Here is a 19,089-nt window from a genome sequence, read left to right as displayed (position 1 = left end):
AACTGGAAATATTTAACCAGGTGTTGCATCATGGAAACAAAGTAATTCTGAAATGTCTCTTTAGATAATGAAAAGCTTTCAGCCACCAAAACACTGTACATATGAAAAAAAGAGTGGGGTTACAGAGCAGAATGGTTTGCTGGGTTTCTCAAACAACTTGACTACCTTGAGTCATACAAAGGCACAAGAATTTAGTGGTTTTGAAGCAGCCTCTCTTTACTCAGACCACTCAGACCATAAAATTACTATGTAACTTTAAGCCTCTGAAAGGCTTGCTCCAGAGAGACCCAGGACACTGCAAGGAAAAGTTTTACAGCACCAGGTTGCAAGCACTGGAGTCAGTGGAAGATCAGCTCTTCACTTCAATCATAAGCTTCAGTGGTAGCAGGACTTGCCCGGGTGTCTGAGCTAGTCAAGTACTATTAGTCACTCTAATCATGTACATATTTTTATATCTAAACGGATTTTCAATAGTAAGCTCTTGGTTGAACCTTGAAATGAAATGCATCAGATAGATCCTCAGCTGATGCAAGTCAATGTAGCTCAATTAGTTTTCAGCTAGTTAAAAATAAGGCCTAATGTTTTGATTTATACTATCATAATTACAGTCATTTGGAGAGAGGCATTTTGTTAATTCTACACCATGCCAACTGATTTTTCATATTTGCTGACTTAAACCCAATCCCCCATTTCCTATCCTCAACCCACATGCACGCACTTTCTAATTTACCCTGGTAACTGAGAGCAGAATCAGGTCAACAAGACCCTCTTTTGCAGAAATTAAGATGTTTCATATACAAATACCTCATGAACTTTACTTGTTTAGCCCTGCTAGGCACTAATTCCAGTTCTGGGGACAAGTGTCTCCTTAACGTGACTATGGTGTCTGATCAGCACCAACCTCATTTTCTACAAGTTTGACCAGAAAACTGAAAATGCACTTTAGACTTCATAAAAACCACAGGGTAGAATTCTGAAAAGCAAAGAAGTGACCTAAGTTCTTAGGTCGAACTTTTTTCAGAATTGTACTCATCCCTCTGATGGTTCAGTCAGTGAAGTCTCATTCAGTAAAGTACCTCTCTCATTCAGTAAAGTCAGCAGTGAAAGAATACTGCCAGGCCTTGACCACAATCACGGCATCCTATGAAGATAAATATAAACCTGAAGTGACCAGATCAGATCTGCTGCTCCATAATGAACACAACAGCTGGTTTCAACCATGCAGTCAATGGCCCTGAACAGCCTGAATAGTTGCTTCCTTCCTATATATACACAACTGTTAGAGATACAAGAGGTGGGGGAGGCAGGACAGGAACTTGACTAGCTGTCAGGACCTGGCCCAAACCCCAAGCTGGGCACCAGCTTGGTCTTCCATCAGGCCACAGGTCATGGACAATGGTGGAGTAACAGGGAACCATGCCCCACTGGGAAAAGGCCGCCTACTGCTGGCCCTGGGCTCCCAAATGCTAATTGGATCTTCCTACCTACTTTGCTATATAAGGTTTCCTGAGGAAGCTATCTGAACAACAAGGCTCTTGCTGCCCTTGGACTGTCCTGCTGTCTCCTTGCCCCTGTCTCCTGATTCCAGGTCTGACCACATGTTGCTGACCCTGCCTGGACATTGACCTCTGCATTTGCCTTGTGGCTTAGACTGTTTGGAACTTGGCTCTCGCAGACACCTGACCTAGCTTGCCCTGCAACCTTGCTTTGCCTGTTGTTTTGACTTTAATTTGGACTTTGACCCAGCTATTCCTCAGCCCTCTGGCTACTAACTTACATTAGCCACTAGGCAGACTGCCCATGCCTTGATGTGTAATACAGGCTCTGCCTAGAGGGCACCTAGTAAAGGATAGGTCCCTTCCCCCTTTCTTAGCATAGCCATCCAGAAGAAGGTAGAAAGATAAGCTGACAACTGATACCCAATTAAATTTCCCTGCTTCTGTGCCCCAGCCCCAGGAACTAACTTTTACCAACTGGCAGAAGCTGAAGGTAGCATACTCCAGGCTCTTCCCTTCCTGGGCCAGGAGCCCTGAGAAAGGAAGCCTAAGAGTATGAACTGCTGGGTTGGTGGGTGCTGTGGAACCTCCCATGAGGGGGCTCCCTGGCAGGGGTGCTGCAAGTGGTTTGAAATCAGAGGCAATGTTTTTGCTCTAAGCATTGTTTGGCTCACTGAATTTCTTACAAGATGTTGGATTTGAGGCTGGATTCAGCTGGATATATGCTGCTTGTTGTAGGACAGTTGCCCAACTGGCAGCCCCCAAGAGGTTAAACTGCAGCCCCAGACTTCCGGCCTGAGTGCTGCTCCCTCTTGCTCTCTTTCTGCTGCTGCTGCTGGAGTTTCCAGGTTCCTCCTCCCTCCTGCCCCCCCTCAGCTTCCACTGCCTGCCCCTACCCTGGGGTAGAGTCGTAGGGCTCATGGGGCTGAGAGAGCCCATGGCGGGAGGGCTCCAAGGGACCTGGAAACCCTGTGTGTTGTACCTGGGCATGCAGGAGCTACGTGGTATGGTGGGGCTATACAGTGGTGCACTGTATAGCAGGAAGCCTGTGAAGCACATTGGGGGCCTATGTGATACCACCATGGGACCTGTGAAGTATGACAAGGGATACTAGGGACCTCTGTGGTGTGGAGAAGGAGGGATCGTGTACTGTATTGTGGTGGGAGCAATGCAGAGGGTGGGGGTTGCTCCTGCAGTGGGTTGGGGCCTTTGCAGAGTAGCAGGAAAGGCTCATGTGGTGCAGCAGCAAGGAGAAGGGGGGCTCTCATGCAGTGACAGCCATGTGGTATGAAATCACCAGAAACCTGAAGATCAGTTAGCTGTGGCTCTGTTTTGCAGTTACCAAGTCCAGGATACTGGCTACATAGGGCCCTCAAGCCACATGCTGTGCAAAACTATTCCATCTTAATGCTCTTTCACACTTACTGCTTCTTTGCAGAGCTTTATCTCCTCTGAGAGCAAGGCCACTTTCTCCATCACTTGCAGAGCTCTGTTTAAGTATCCTGGTGTCCATATCAGTGGCATTTGATGGTACACAGCTCGCAGGCCTTTAGTTAACTCCACTTTCCCTGTAGTAAAATGACATTTTAAGGATTTATACTTTATCACTTGAGGCCTCAGACAAGGGATGAGTCGGCTATTCTGTACAGAGCCATAAAGCAGGCCTGTGAGCCATGTAAGCAGTAATCTGCCTTTCAGATGGAGATGTTACAGGAGACATTAGACATTTGCAGGAGTGGCCTCCTGCATGCCCAGCAGACTCTGCTTTTGGGGCTGTTCCCAGAGTTTTCACTTATGAAGACTTCAGAAGCCACTCTAATTAAAATGCCCACAGTGTCACATATATTCAGCATCCCCATGCTTCAAAATGGCAGTGGGGGCGCTTGAACTAAAGCTCTAGCCCCTCTCCCCTTCACCCTGCAAAATGGCGACAGGGCACTTTGAACTAAAGCTCGTCAAACATTTGACGAGCTTTAGTTCAAAGTGCCCTGTCACCATTTTTCAGCACAGGGATGCTGATACACGTGACGCTCTGGGCATTTTAATTATCATGGTTCTCAAAGCAGCACTAATTTAAGTGCCTCGCAGAGCATGTCTATAAATACCCTAAGCGTTCAGCTTAATTAGAATTAAGATTTTGACAAATGTAAACCATTAAAACCTACCCTGGGTTTTTCTTACACTGGGGAGGACGATTCAGGAAAAGTATAGTAATAAGTGCACAAAGCTTATGGACCATGGATAAATGTAAATAGTTAAAGTGCTCCAGGCAAGGCTGTGCCTGTAGACATCTTTCACTCTTGCAGAGTTCTGTTCCATTAGTGTTCCAAGATTGTAGGATATGTGACACAGCAGTAAACAGTTTGTGATCCACTGAATGTCGAAGCTACAGAATTGAGCACTTGCTCACAGACAACAGTGAAGTCCATTTTCTAAAAACAAGTTTCCCAGACAATCTATATGGCATTAACAAAGTCTGGATGTCAAGCAGAGAACAGACATTTCTAGTCTGTATTACTGTCTTTGGTCAACAGTAAACCATGAGTCTCATGGAATGTCAAATTAGTTTGCATTTTTTAACTCCTTTTTGATTGACTGCATTTTGTCTTACAGTCAGCTCAAATCAGAATCAGCATCCTCATTCTGCCACTACACATTTTACTTTGAAGTTACATTTTCAAAACATGTCTAGTTTGTATTACCTCTGATAGCTTTCTAACAGGAACTGTAACAGTGATGGAACAAATGGATAAAGCTTTCTGCCAAAACATGCTTTTACACAGAGGTAAATTGCAGTTTTGCAGTGGAGAGGGAAGAAGGCTCCATTCATTTTAACCATGTTCTCAGAATGATCAGAGTTAAAAAACTGCACAAAAAATATAAAATTGCCTAACACAGTATCTGGTACTACTTGATATACCTTGTGTGCCAATACAAGCAAGCCTTACTTTTTCTTTAGGCCTAGTATTACTGTGTGTAAATTACTGCATTTTATTTCTGCAAAGAAGTAATTTAATGAGACTCTTCATTAGTAAACTAATAAGGATAAAAGGAAAATTAGGTAAGGGTCTTACAACTTACCAATTAATGCATAGCCATAGAGCTGGGAGCTAAAACCCACAGTATTTTTCTGTTTTAGGCCTGTAAGCAGCAGGGATGCACCAAGGTTTCTTTCTTCTTCCCACTGTAAATGATTCATACTTAGTAAGTATTGTGTAGATCAACGATAAAATTGCAAACGTTAGCTAAATAATTAGCTCATACTAACCTTGTGTTTAAGGTAAAAAAGCATTAAACAAATCAACTGTACTACCTCTCCCCCACCCTGCTCGCCACCATCCCATTCACAGTGACAGCAGTAACCTATATTTAGAAAGATGCAGCTCTTCTTGAAATAGAGTGCGAGAGCAATTTCAGTGCCCCCAAACTGAATTTCAGTGAATCAGTATAAATCCACTGTAAACTGCTGTAACAGTTGATTTTACTAGCTAAGATTCTGCCCTCACATCCTGAAATTCCTACTATTTGCTTCAACTTAGTATTGCTGAAACTAAAATTTACCCAGATCTGTATACTGGTGCAGCCACTTTTGAAAAAAACCCAGCAAAAGTCCATGTGGGCAGGGAGTGATTCATAGGAGCAGAAAGGAACATGCATGACTCCAGCAACCACAATGAGAAGGGGTCACCAAGAGAATACAAAAACATAGGGAGAGGCACTAGGAGCTGCCCTTCTACAAAATCTATGCTACTAAGGGTATATTATGGAAACCCCCAATCACACACACCACTGTACTAAAAATGCTACTGCAAGTTCACAGTAAGCTGAAGACATGGACATCTTGTTAGATGAACTGCTCTGCATGAGTTTCCCTCGAGACCAAAGACCACTAGTGATGATAGGAGAGCAGGGTCAAATTAGTAAGTAAATTAAAACCATAAGAGTTGTTTGGTCTTGGGAAACATCCTGCATTACCCCCTCAGCAAAACAAAAACAAAGGAGGAGACTTCAAGAATTAACCCACTATCCGGTGTGGAACAGAGGATGAACAGATATCAGGCAAGCACTGCATTCATCAGCTAGGACGCTGAGGAAAACAGAGGTACAAAAGACTGGATTGAAGAGGCTCAAACTCTTTGGTGACTTGGCACTGCATGCTGGCAGCTTGCTTCTACCCTCACCTTTTAAATAGTATTAAACAAATTTAATAGCCTTAAAAGAGAGAGAGGGAGAGAGCGACATGCCAAAAGCATTCTGGTGTATAGGGTCTTTACAAGTCAGAAGGATTCAGCTTCCCAAATTAATGCATCATCAAGGGACCCACTCTCAAGCTCTGGCATTGGTGTATATGTACAACTGCTGGACAGTGTGTACACCTGCATTTTAAACAAGTGTTTTTTGTGCACATTGCTTAGCACTTATGTCCACAACAAGAGTATACAAAATTTGGGCGCAGGTGGTTTGCACGTACACAACTAGAAGATAAAGTTTTCCTCCTGCTTTTCTGATTGAGCTTTTTCCTAAGCCACTGATCACGCAAACTGACTGGCTTCTACAAGGCGAATACTGCAAACAAGTTTTATGCAAAAAAAATCTGAAACTGCAATCCAATTGATTAAAACCTTATGGCATTTATGGGATACATTATGTTACCAAATACTTTTTGAAACAGGAATGTGTCCTCAAACACTTTTCTTATCAATAACAATGCACTGCTGAAGACCTATGCCAGACAAGATTACCAATAACCTTCCTGATGAGTACTGCAGATCACTGGCTGGGCTGTTCTGCAGTAATGCCACTTGCCAGGATTACAACTATCACGTTGGCCTTGAACCTGGTGGTTATGAATAAGAAATCAAAACTGAGGCAGATTAGGGGTAAATGATTCACCTACTATGAAACATAAACAAAAAGTGAGAACAAACAACTGAATCCAGTATTCTCCAAGTCCAACAGGTAGCAGAAATATTAATGAAAATGTTCACAACACTGGAACATCATTAGTCATTGCCAATGAAATATTCACATTTCTCCTTTTTATACTAGGAACACCATTATAAACCAGAGGCATAATAGGGAAGCTCTGTGCCCTGGGCAGTGGCAGCAGCAATAGCAGTGCAGCCAGTTGTCAGCAATGGAGGCAACTAGTTTTTTGCACTTGCCTGCCATGACCTTAATTACACTATTGTTAAAAACAATAACATGTATAAACAACCTTTAAATGCTGTCTGAGCAGTGTTTCCCATACTGTACTTCTTGGGTAAATTCTCTCAGCAGCTGTATTTTTACTTGCCAAGTGGCTTGGAGCCAAGTAAGATTCAATCCTTCAGACAAAAAAAGAAAACCCTGATCTGCAACTTCACAACTTGTAGTGCCTCCCTAGTTAATCTCTTGAACTTCCAGAAATACCCAGCTTCCCCTTTGGAGAAAAAGGAAAATATGGCTGTCCCTATCAGTTGTTATCATTTTCCCCATTTTGAAGAAATAAACTGAAGTGGGTGGTGGCTCACATCATTCTCTAGGTAAATTTTACTCAACCCAAACCCCAGCTGAGTATGCGGTAACCCATATAGTTTCAATGTGCAGCAAAGCTTACTGTATGTTCTGATTTGGTCGCCAGGTATTGGTATAAGGTGTAGAGAGAGAGAAGCTGTGTTGAGAGTTTATCGAAACTCTCCTGCAACATGATCTCTGTAACTACTGACATTGCATCTAGCAAGGAAACAAAAACAGTTAATGAGTAGATCTGATAGAGTAATTTAATATTAGCCCTTCTGCTCTTACTGAAAATGCTGATATAATTCCAGATTACTTCAGTGGATGAAGCAACAGAGCCCTAATAAACTAATAAGAGGGTAGATTAAAAAAGCCTTCTCATTCTTAGACTAATTCTCTAGTACTAGTGCTCTGAGGCTACTCAAGTAGGATGCTGGGAAGAGGGAATGCAATACAGCAGCATCCAAGCAGTTCAGTGGAGCAGTTTAGGCTACCTGTGCTGATCACTCTGCAGTCTGGCCTTCTCCAAAGGTTATGGCCTCCAAAGGTTATGGCCCACTGCCGTATGTGTTTCTTTTCCCTGCCTTTAAAAATGACTGTTTTAGCTCTGTGAAAGTACCTTGCACATAATACAAGACACTTGAATTAGGGCATGGCTACAGGAACAAGCGACTAATAAGTAAGCTAGGGTATGAATTTACAGCACATCAGCTACTCTGTGGTGACTTTTCAAGTGCATGGTCCTAGCCTGTATTGAATGCAGAGTAGTTTAACCCCCTGTTCTTGAGGGGTAAGGAACCTCATACTTGCTGGAGTGTAAGAGTATAAATAGTGTTAGTTACTACAGAGCTGACCTGCTGTAAGTTTATACCTAAGCTTACCTTAGCTTGTTCATAGGGCCCGTATGTTTAGTTTCAAGGCACCGAATATGATACGAGAGACACAGAAGACTGTCCACCCTCTCCACCAGAAGGATGGTGGGTAAAACAAAAGGCCCTGAGCATCTGATTCAAAGAAAAGACAAATGGTTGGCATGGGGAGGAATTCTGCCAGGGAGGACCTCACTTGGCCCAGCTGTTGCCAACCATTGGAATTCAGCAATTTTGTCCTCACTTTCAGAACTTTTATGCAAGCCTTCATTACTGGAGAAACTTGGCTGAAGTTGCAATCTAACACATGTTTTTCAGCAAACACCCTACGGCTTTGGGATTAAGCTGTCTGCAATACAGCTACTATTAAACAGACATTGTTTCCAGTCTCATCATAAATGCTCCCCACCCCCAATCCCACCAGAGAAGGCATCACTAGAATATACAGTCTGAGAGACGGCAATTCAGGTTGAGGTATTAAAATTAATCAGCTGCCCGCCATCCTGAAGTATTTCAAAGTTATAAGTAAAGACACAGGAAAATACAGAAACCAGATGTAAATATGTGGGGAAAGCAGAGGGAGGAGAGAAGAGAAGAGAAAAGAGGTATTTCCTGCTTCAGAGAAAATGTGGCTGAAAAGAATAATCAAATTCTGTATTTAATACACTTAAAAACTTTCTAATCAAAATACCACATCTTTTTAGAGCATATATTTGAAGATGCACAACACATTTAGTTTCTTACCTTCATAATTCTTGTTCTTGATAAAATAATCCAATAATATATTGAAGGTGAAATTATCTGGGAAAATTCCATATTGTATCTGAAGAAGGGAGGAGAAATACAATATGAGAAACAGAACACAAATAGGATATTCTGTTACAAGTTGTGAAGGTGCTAGGGTGACTAAAGTAAGGCTGTCAAACTCATTTAGCCCTGTGAGCCAAATGAGTGATGTGGGACTGGTCCACAGGCTGGATAAACAGCACTACCCCGCCCCCCACATGCTGGATCCAGTATTTGAGGCATCTTCTCCAGATGGTCCACAGCTATGCCACATATGGTGCCTGCTCTGACTGGCCTGGGAGACTAGCCGGAGCAGGCATTGTATACAGCTTGGATCGGGATCGATCCAAGCAGGTGTCATGTGCACTGCAGTCCCACACTATGTGGTGGGAAGGGGTAGGAATGGAAGAGGGGTATCCCAGACTGACCCTTGGTGGGTGCTGAATGCAGTATGGGTCGCAAAGCAGGCATCATATCTGATACACCTGGACTAGTGCATTTTGGACAATGCTATTAGACACAAAAAAGAACTAAGAGCTACAGTTGCAATCCTGCAGACAGTTAGATTCATGCTTAACTGTAAAGCACCTGTATATTTGTAGGGTTGGGGTTCCTGTGCTTGGCATTCTTGGACGAGATGTCTCTCATCCACACTTGTGTGGCTTTTTAGTTGGTTTCTCTCCCCAGTCCCTTTCTCTACCCTTCAAGTTCTTCAGGATTAGTTAGGGACTGTATGTCTAGCACTTTGGACACTGCTGAATGTTAAAAATGAACAGTCAGCTTCAGCTGGGGAAAAGAAAAAAGCTCAAGCCCTGCTTTTAGTGAATGTTTTCAATTCAACTACTGTGTCCCAAGCCCAGAGTTCCATCCACAGGGTGATGGAGGCAATCCTTGCTGGTGATAGAGGCAATCTTTATTCATCTCATACTTCTGTCAGATGCATGCTTGGCTTATCTTTTGAATGCTTCACCTTATGTTTTAATGTGTACAAGGCTTTGTCCTGTGCACCATATTTAAAGCACTGCCTGATCCAGGTGTGGATGGTCCATTCTCTTAGGTACCAGCAATTTGGACTATGCCGAAACCTAAAGGAGGAAACAAACATGGCTTATGGAACAATCTCAAACGGCAATAATAATGTATTTCTCCCCAGAAGTGTCAGTTGCAAAGGGTGTAATTAAAAATGACAGACAGGATTAAGGACATAATTACCTTCTATCATTTCCCAAAGTGTACCTTTCAGTACTTTTGGCAATGAAGGTCCTACAGTATTTGCAAGCAATGTTTATTTGCTCCTCCAAAGAAAGCATCTAAACAGTCCTTGAGTCTTTGCAGAGGAATATAATTTTGTCAAATCATGAAAGAGAGAGGGAAGAACTAGAAGACTAAATTATTTATTTTTGAGTTCCACACGCCTAAATCTAATACCTCATCTTGTTTAACTCTGAAAATCTTAATTGCTTTCAGGATGATGATACTCATTTACTTCAATGGAAATCAGGTTAGAATCAGGCTCATGACATCTAGACATTAAATCTACAGTTAACAGTGAATTTTTCCCATGTTTATTTTGTTTAGGATAACTTCGAACAAATTTCCGCTAGACCTAAACTCCTGCGCCAAGTGATAGCTCCAGGTAAAATCTATCAGCTTTTGAAAAAAAAGGTCAAGTAGGGTGTCTGTGCTGAAAGGTTTGGGAGGAGGGAGAGGGACAAGATTTATAATGGAACTGTTGTGACTGTAACTTTTAATTTGGGCACCAGAATTTAGGGAGGAAAAGTTATTTCCCAGTGCAAGATGATTGGTTTCCATTGCACCCCCACAAAAGAAGAAAATCCAAAAACACTGTTTGCAGCAAGGAAAGTGTCCATAGTAACTCCAACTTCCTAAACCTAGCAGTCAGCTTTGTGCTGCTTGCTGATCTATTTCATAATGGCTATCGGTCCATGACTGACAGCTACGGTTAGGGGATGATGAGAACCAGAAGTTTCAAGATAAAATGCTGTAAGTCTGTACATTCTGGGTTTGTTCTTATTCATTACAATTTGTTTGGAAAATAAGCTGCCAAAATCCTGCAGTATCTTACAGCAGGCACGGACTCTAAAATTAAACTAAAAGCCCCAAACAGAAGGATCTCTCTTGATCCTGGGCTAAATTTCACACCTACATGTCAAGAGAGATGCGCAGTCTTTCACATGGTAAACCATGTGCATCAAGGAAAGGCTTTGTCTAAAGTATAAAAGCTTCAATGCCTTCTGCTTCCTGCAGAAAACTGTGATGACTGAGTTGTGCTAATGTGCAGATGCTAGGAGCCTTGAGCCATGCTGCACCACCATTTAGTTGAGGGATTGGTTCTTCCATCTGAATGAGCATGCTTTCCAGAACATTTATCAGATTACTATAGCCACCAACCCTCTCATCTCCCCTCCTCCACCAATGAATTCCTGTGTATCATTTCCTATGGCTAAAGGCCAGGCAGATGACTCAACTTGAAAATGGGTGGAAAAGCATTCTGGGCTATAGAGTCTTTGCTGCTGTTGGAGACTGGAGTGCCAAAAGCGGAAGTTTTGAAATGTACATTACTAAATAAACCCTAAATGTACCGGTTCTTATATGGCAGATGAGATCTCTCATTTTCAATAAGAATACTAAAAAACAAACCCACACTTAAAATATCAATATAAATGCCCCTTCTGTTGGTTTAATTGCTTTGTGCACCCCTTCCTCTGGAATTTTGATAGTGGGAACAGTAAGAACTATTTATTTTCATTTAAGTCTTGTTATGCCAATGCTTACAGGAAGCATCAATTACAGGCATTTGGATTTAATCATATTTAATGAAACAATTATCTAATTGCTACAGACTGTTTCACCAACCATTTCAAAGGGGTTGGAGTACAGTATACCCAGTGATAAAGCTGCTAGAATCTTTCAAAGTTGCTTTATTTTAGCAGTCAATGCTCAGTGCGGGGCTACTTGCTCCCTTGTCACTGGGTGTTGTGGAGCCACTGGCTGAGCACACTGCGCCCTAGCCAGCTGCTCCGGGCAGGGGTTCCACATGCCTCAGTGTGGGGGCTCTGCAGCTGAGGCACACGGAGACTGGGCAGCAGCCAGCCCACAGCTGCTTGGCATTACTGTCTCCAGGCACCCTGAGGAAATCCCAGTAGCTAACTTTACCCCCACACTGCACCATGCAGAGTTTAGTGTGCGATCCGTGTGGCTTGAAGGACCACAAACTGTACATGTCTGCACATTTGGATGCGCCTTGATACCTTTTGGGTCTCTAGCATCTTTTCCAACAGGGCAGGGAGAGAGGATGAAAGCAAGCACTGAAAAATTAGTGGATTTGAACAATTCTCTTTAAACAGAACTGTAGCTGTCGTCCAAGACATACCAGAGACAGAAACCTCTGTGATCTCTCTTTGCATAGCAAGAGTGCTGCTGCTGATTGAATTCAAACTCAGTTAAATTAAACAGTAAAGGCCTTTAGATGGCAATATACTGTTGCCTAAAACAAGTGTGAAATCTCTTGTTAATGCAAGCTTCTGAAATCATATACCTCCTAGACTTTTGTTGGACATGTCAAAGATGACCGAAAAACACTGACTACTGTTTGGGGGGCTAATATAGTGCTCTTATTTGTGTGAACAACAACTAGCGTGTTATGGGCACTACCAGAATGCAAAAATGGATTTATATTCCACAGAGCCTGGGAAGCTCACTGTACTAGGTGCTGTACAAACAGAACATAGAAAGAAGGTCTTACCCCAAAGAGCTTATAATCAGAATAATAAATCATTATAGGATAGTTGGGCATGGAGGGGAAAACAACTGTGCCAAAATGGCTAGCTTTTTCACCCATCCCCCAAAGTGTGCTTGCTTGTGTGTGTGTGTACATACATGCAGAGACTCCCTTTGGCATCATGTATTCCCATTTATCCATAATGCAGGAGGGGAACTGTCAAAGAAAGGACAAGATCCATTCTATCAACTTTAACTCCGACTGCTTACACAGACTCTGTTTTCACACTGTATCAACAGAAGCCCATTGAGTTTCAGTTTTCATGCCTAACCTTGATGAAATGCCCAAATGTTGCAGCAGCCGCTTCCTTTGAAATGGAAGGAGGCAGGGGGAAATGCTGGTCACTCTGACGACCATTAGCACCTCCCTCCTTCTTTCTCACTGAAACACATAACAGGGTATAATTAGGCAGTGCAACATTTCAGGGACAGACGAAAAGAAAGAAAGAGGCTAAAGCTGCAGAAAGCAGGTTACAGCAAATCAGAGGATTCATATAGAATTAAATTAGGGAAGCTTCTAGTAATCTTTATACAGTCAATGGAAAGACTAGGAAATAATCTTGCAGATGCCTGCTCCTGGGATTCATTCCTTTGAGAGCTAATAACCCCAAAGAAACATCAGATTCTTCTAAGAGGTGTACTCGGTTGCCGTGTTGGTCTGAGACAAAAAGACATACAAAAAAACTAGAACTCTTGGTTCCAAAATGATACCTTTTATTAGACCAAGTGGAAATGGCAGGACAATTTTCTTGCCATTTTCCAGTTGGTCTAATAAAAGGTATCATTTTGGGAACCAAGAGTTCTAGTTTTTTTGTATGCCAGATTCTTATAACACACTCAGAAAAAACAAGGGGAAGAATCTGTAACAGTATTAATGTAGCTCATTGTTGATGCCCTTTAATGCTAACAGCTGAGAAATCAATATGGTGAGCCTCAGAGCCACTGAACTAAGAATCTCTCTCCCTACATGAAACTAGGAAAGAATGCCTTTGAGAGGGGTAGTCAGTGAACTAGAGAGGTCACTGTAAGACTAACATTGCAGAATGCAATAATACTTTAACACAACTACCAGTGGTAGAATTTTTTGTTTTTCTAGTTTGGGGAGTTGCTCAAATAATCAACCCCAGGAGTACAATTTAATCAAATTACTACTTCATTCTTGCAAAACGTACATTATGGCATCTTGGAGTTGAAAGCTAGGATGTAGTATACATACTTGGCACAACTGAAATGACTTCAGCTGAGTGACTGTATGCTGACACAAATAAAACTCTGCATATCAAACTGAGAACATATTCCTAATTTCCTAACTTTCTGTATCAAGGCCTTGTTGTCTGTCATTTACAGTAACATGGAAATGTCTGATCTATTTAGAAGACTTTGAATGACAGTGCAGTCCATCAGATGCTGAAAAATCTTTAAGGGACTTTTTTTGTGCTCAGAACTACAGGCAGTATGTTTTATACTGACTTTTGAGCTCTGCAAAAAAACAGCTGAGTAGCTTCTCTGTTTAAAAAAAACAATCTTTGAAATTTGTCTGGTGCCACCAAGTGGCAAAATTGTCTTACCACATTTCATACAACTTTTCTCAGGCAAAATATTACAATAACTTTGGAGCAAATAACAGAATGCTAAAGATGACAGCATAGTATTCATGAGAGTGTGGGTTTTTTTTGTGGAGTTTTTTTGACTGTCACATGTCAGAAAAATTGCATAAGCAAAAGCTAGATCATGGAACTGTACAGACTAAAGAAAGAAAGGATCTTTTCAATTGCTTAGTCCTTTTCTTCCCCTAAATATGGTTGCTCCCTAAATTACAGTTTTAATTCTTGGAGGTAATAGTGAAGCTCTCACACCCAACTAGACAGCACGGCTAGGGACTTCCCACATACAAATCCCTTAATTTCAGTTGCCCATCTGTAAAATGGGAATAACTGCTTCTTTTCCTAAGTAGCTCTTCAGGACAGAGGCTAACTGACTGTTGTGATGTGGAAGCACCATGTCTAAGACAACGTGGTCCCTAAGTGCTAACATAATTATTACTTAAGAAGTCGTCTCTAGAATTCCACTTGAATTTTTCCCTTGCAATACTGTTCTACTACTCCTTTATCAATTTTTATTCCCCTAAACAATTCCATTTTTTCTTGGCAATGATGTTTTGCATATATTTTAAAGATACCTGTCATTCTTCTCACTGTGATGAGGGGAAAAATAGAGTATTTACAATACAAGGAATATGTATACAGTATAACCTCATGAATCTGACATGCTCGGGACCAAACACCTGCCAGAAATGTGAAAATTCTGGATTTTTGAAACCGGAGCAGCTGCTGGTCCCAGAGCAGTGACTGCACATGGAGTGGCGGCGCGGGGTGGTGGCAGGCACCACGTGCAAGCTTCCCCCTCCGTTGCTCTGGGACTGGCTGCTGCTGCTCCCCAGTGGAGTGTAGTTTTAAAAATTGCCAGATTTTCAATAATTCTAGATTTCTGATATCTGTATTTATGAGGTTATACTGTATATACAATGCATTCCTTCATCATAGTTTCTGACTCTGACTAACCACTTATCTATTTAACGCATTTTAACTTTACTCATGATATTCAAATTGCCATATACCATTAAGCTGGTAGGAGCCACTCCAGGCAAGGGATAAAACTTATAATGATATAGCGGTGGAGAGCACAGTGAAAGTCTTCCATTTATATTTTTAGGTGTCTTTTTAGTTCTCTACAACCAGACTGGCTCTGGACACTCGGGTATATTAATTGAGGAAACAGTACAGAACAAAGTTCTCTTTACCCACTTCAGGTTCTAAAAGGTTTTTATGCTGAATGGAAAGAAAATTGACAATCTGAAAAATGACTTCAGTTTCCAAGAAATGTCTCTAAGTGCCAGGAAGAAGCTGCCTCTGTGGAAGGAATCCAAAGCCACTCCACTTCCTAAATGCAGGTTATAAAAAGATGCAAAGCACTTGGTAATACCATGGTTTTTCTTCCCAAACACATTTTTTAAGCTACAATGCATAATGATCAAACAGATTCCAGGCAGGCTTAGCTTGGAAACTAGAAGGCAAAGGAAAACGTCATCTAAGAGTCTCCTTTGTTTGTCAATTCAAGCTGTAGGCATTGGGAGAAATCCTCTGCATTCTAAATGGAACCGAGGGCATTGATCATATGTCAGTGTCAAAGACACCTGCTCTGAAAAACCTTTGCTGCTTGAGTCTCCTTTTAAACACAGTTAATGAAAGAAGCTTCTGTTTTCTCTCTCCTTCACCTAAATCTGTGCACATGTGTCTGTCTGGATGCATGTGTATCTATTTAAAATTTTTTCACATGCAGTACACAATGTTGTCAGAGCAGTCAAGCACGAAATATACAAGTCCTATATTAACTGTGATTCTCTAAATCTGGGTGGGAGTTGAGGGAACAATTTTTTCCTTTTATAGCAAAATAAAACATTCTACCAAGATTTAGGTAGAATACTGTTTCCACATTGTATGACAATTCAATTACCAAGAGCAACAATAGAAACAGTTACAAAAATAGATTCACAATCTCACTGTGCTCTCACATAAGAAAGGCAACAGAGAAAAGCTCATTCTTCCCCCACGCTATTGCCTGAAAAAGGCCATACATTTTTAAGTTATCGCACTTAATATGTATTTATCTGATTTCTCTGATAAAGGATTCTAAACTTGCAATCCTTTTTCCTGTGAAATATTTTTAAATGAGCCTTGGTATCCAAGCATTTATTATACTCAGTACCTCATTGTTTGGACATCAGTCACGTTTTTTCTTCAAGTAAATAAATCTTACTCCTATAACACATGCCATTTTAGAACCTCCAAAAGGTATAAATGCACTGATGACTTTAGCTTCAAAGCAAGTCTTCTGGGCAAAAGTAAATTGTCTCTGTGCCTTAGTTAATCCACCTATAAAAACACCCTGATAAAATCAGCCACCATGTTTGTTAAGAGTTGGAATAAAAATCAGAAGTCAAAATCTTGACACCAGCTTTCACCATTTAACCATACTTGACAACCCCTTACCCCACCCCTCCAGTCATTCGTTGTTTTGTGTTTCTGTCCAACCCAAAGCTTTTTGTTTTCTAATCTGGACATGCAGCAGTAATCACATTTGGTAAAACAACAAGACACCATTTTGCTTAGAAAGCACTTGGGAGAAGTACATATTGCACTGTTTAGGAAGAGGGTAAATATACATTGGTTTGAACAAGAGTGTGGTAAAAACTCTCCAAATACTATAAGAAATAGTATTTACTGTCCAGTAATATCAAAATAGCTACCATGTTGCTCAATCCTATTTTGTTGCATAAAAAGAGTATCACTGAAAGGTCTCTGTCCAAAATTGACTCTATCACTGAAGGGCAATTAAGCCATATGTCGGCTAGGATCAGATCCATCCATTAGTGACCTACCTAGTACATCTGACAGACACTTATTTGAATTATCTTACAAATGACTGACGAGCTGAATTTTGATACAAGAAGCATTTATGCCTAATGTTGATAATCTCTAGCATTTTGTCATTTCAAATGCTTATCTTTCTTGCAATGGATTTAATGCACCCATCTGAACAAAACACAAAAGAGGAAAATAGGATTGTCAGACAGTTGCAAAACACTAGATAAATGTTGCTAATTTCATAACAATATCTGAATGAAGAGGCAGTTTACAGAAACAAAGGAAATGCTGTATTCCATATAAATGCACAGAAAAATAGTAACAGGGACAAATCTGGAGCTTAGTGGGATTTGTGGATCCAAAACGTGTGCTATGTATTTGCCAATTTTTAATGACAGTGACCATTAACTGAACAGGAGCAGAATGGCTCCACTAACCTGTAACTAGCTGTAGCAAATGGACTTTCTTGCACAACCCAAAGCCCCTGCAGAACCATTCATAAACAACAGCAAGAGGGGTGAGGAGAGGGGTCCCTGGAGAGCAGAGGACATGATCAGCCAAAGTATCATGTGCTTGGACTGAGATTCTGTAGCTTTTATACCCTCCAGACTTGTAACTGAAGTGGGAGAGTAAATGGACAGATAGGGAGAAAACAAAACAAATTCAGTGGACAGCATGCACAAAGCATCCCCCACCTCATGGCTGGATACGCCCTCAGACCCTGGGAACTCCCAGCCCAACACCCTGTCCTGTTCCTGCCGCTTCTCCAAAATCTTTTATTGGTTGTATATATTCAAAACACTGGAACAACACACCTCAGAAGAGTCCCAACAGACAGCAACAAAGTTCACTTCTCAAAACTACATTCCCAGCTTGATTTAGACCATCCTCCTATGCATGGGCATCTTTCATATCGTGGCCTCAGTCAAAAGCTATGTCTAACTAGACGTTAAAGGTTTTAAGGAGCTTTCAACACAGTTCAAACTGGTCAGATAAAAGCTCCTAGCTCCATCTGCTAGACAGTTCATGTATCATTTAGGATTCTTTGAGAGAGAGAAGCGCTGTTGAATGCTGCTTTTAAACTGGGGAGACATGTCTGGTTTAGTTTCTGACAGAATACAAGCAAGTTATTACATCAGAATTTAAGTTGTATTTAAAATGTGAACTGACAAACATTTTGCTAGGGTTTTTCTTTTTTTGCTATTAGTATCAGGATGGAAAGATGTGGTACAGTTCACTACTGTTACTTAGGGCTACATTGCTGATAAAAGACAGAGAATGAACAAGTGCTTTAATACAGTGTCCCTATTTTTCATCCTCTTCCTTGGATGAATAGAGTGTCTGATTACCCATCACCCCCTACCTCCGTCAGTCCTGATGGAAAAGGAATGGGGGAGGGGAAGAGAGGGAGGGATCGAAATTTCTTGTCACAGATGTAAAGAACCTATACTAGAAGCACTGATATTCCTTTGGGGTGTAGCAGTTAAGAAACCAGATGGAAACGCCTTAATACTAAAAACTCCTGTAAATACTGACAGTAAAAGATGTAGCTTCTGGGATGCCTGCCTTTTAAAAATATTTCTGGGCTTTACAGTTGAAAATGCCTGGATTTGAATACAAATGCCATTAATAATCTAGTGTTAGAATGCAAAGTATGCTAGGCTCAGGAAAACATGGGGAAAGATGGGGTGAGCTGTTGCTATAGTGACTCTGATAAGATATTCTCTAGTGCTTTCCCAAGTCCCCATGCAACCACAATAAAGTCTAATTTAAAAGCAACACTTGCATTAATTAATTAATTTGGGCAGGGGGCTGGACTCGATCTCCCGAGGTCCCTTCCAGCCCTAATGTCTATGAAATCTATGAAATATCTTCTCTTGGTATTCTGGCACGAAAATATATATTTTAAAAACTATGAAGTGCAGATTTCTTGCGTTGGTAAGGATTTCAAATTTCAGCAAAATCAGTGCATGTCAGGCTAAAACTTGTGTTTGTTAAGGTTTAATCAATTCTGTGGAACTGTTACTTATCTGCATCACATTGAAAATTAGCACAAAGGCCGTAAAACTGCAGAAAATAAGTAAAATGCTTCTTTAATCTGCCTTTTTAGTCATTCAGCTGTTATGGATGTCTGTTGCCATTTTGACTGATTCTCCATCTGTCTCAATCTTGGCACACAAGTATCAGCCATATGATTTTTTTTAAATGAGTAAA

General features: G+C 41.2%; 1 protein-coding gene across 2 annotated transcripts in view; it reads right to left on the bottom strand.

Moving 5' to 3' along the window:
• MRPS27 (mitochondrial ribosomal protein S27) overlaps nt 1-19,089 on the bottom strand; it is a 72,244-nt gene that overhangs the window by 6,980 nt on the left and 46,175 nt on the right. For both annotated transcript variants that reach the window (XM_090038131.1, XM_090038132.1), the window contains exons 5-9: nt 9,621-9,735; nt 8,609-8,687; nt 7,096-7,211; nt 4,578-4,680; nt 2,922-3,064 (exon numbers count right to left, since the gene is read on the bottom strand). In XM_090038131.1, the coding sequence (XP_089894257.1) occupies nt 2,922-3,064; nt 4,578-4,680; nt 7,096-7,211; nt 8,609-8,687; nt 9,621-9,735 (556 nt within the window). The remainder of the gene's footprint in view (nt 1-2,921; nt 3,065-4,577; nt 4,681-7,095; nt 7,212-8,608; nt 8,688-9,620; nt 9,736-19,089) is intronic.

The sequence above is a fragment of the Crocodylus siamensis genome, chromosome 3 (assembly GCF_052110815.1).
Source record: "Crocodylus siamensis isolate JL-2025a chromosome 3, ASM5211081v1, whole genome shotgun sequence".
In the NCBI taxonomy this organism is placed as follows: Eukaryota; Metazoa; Chordata; order Crocodylia; family Crocodylidae; genus Crocodylus; species Crocodylus siamensis.
The sequence above is the reverse complement of the archived record's forward strand: the minus strand, read 5'-3'. Positions and strand labels throughout refer to the sequence as shown.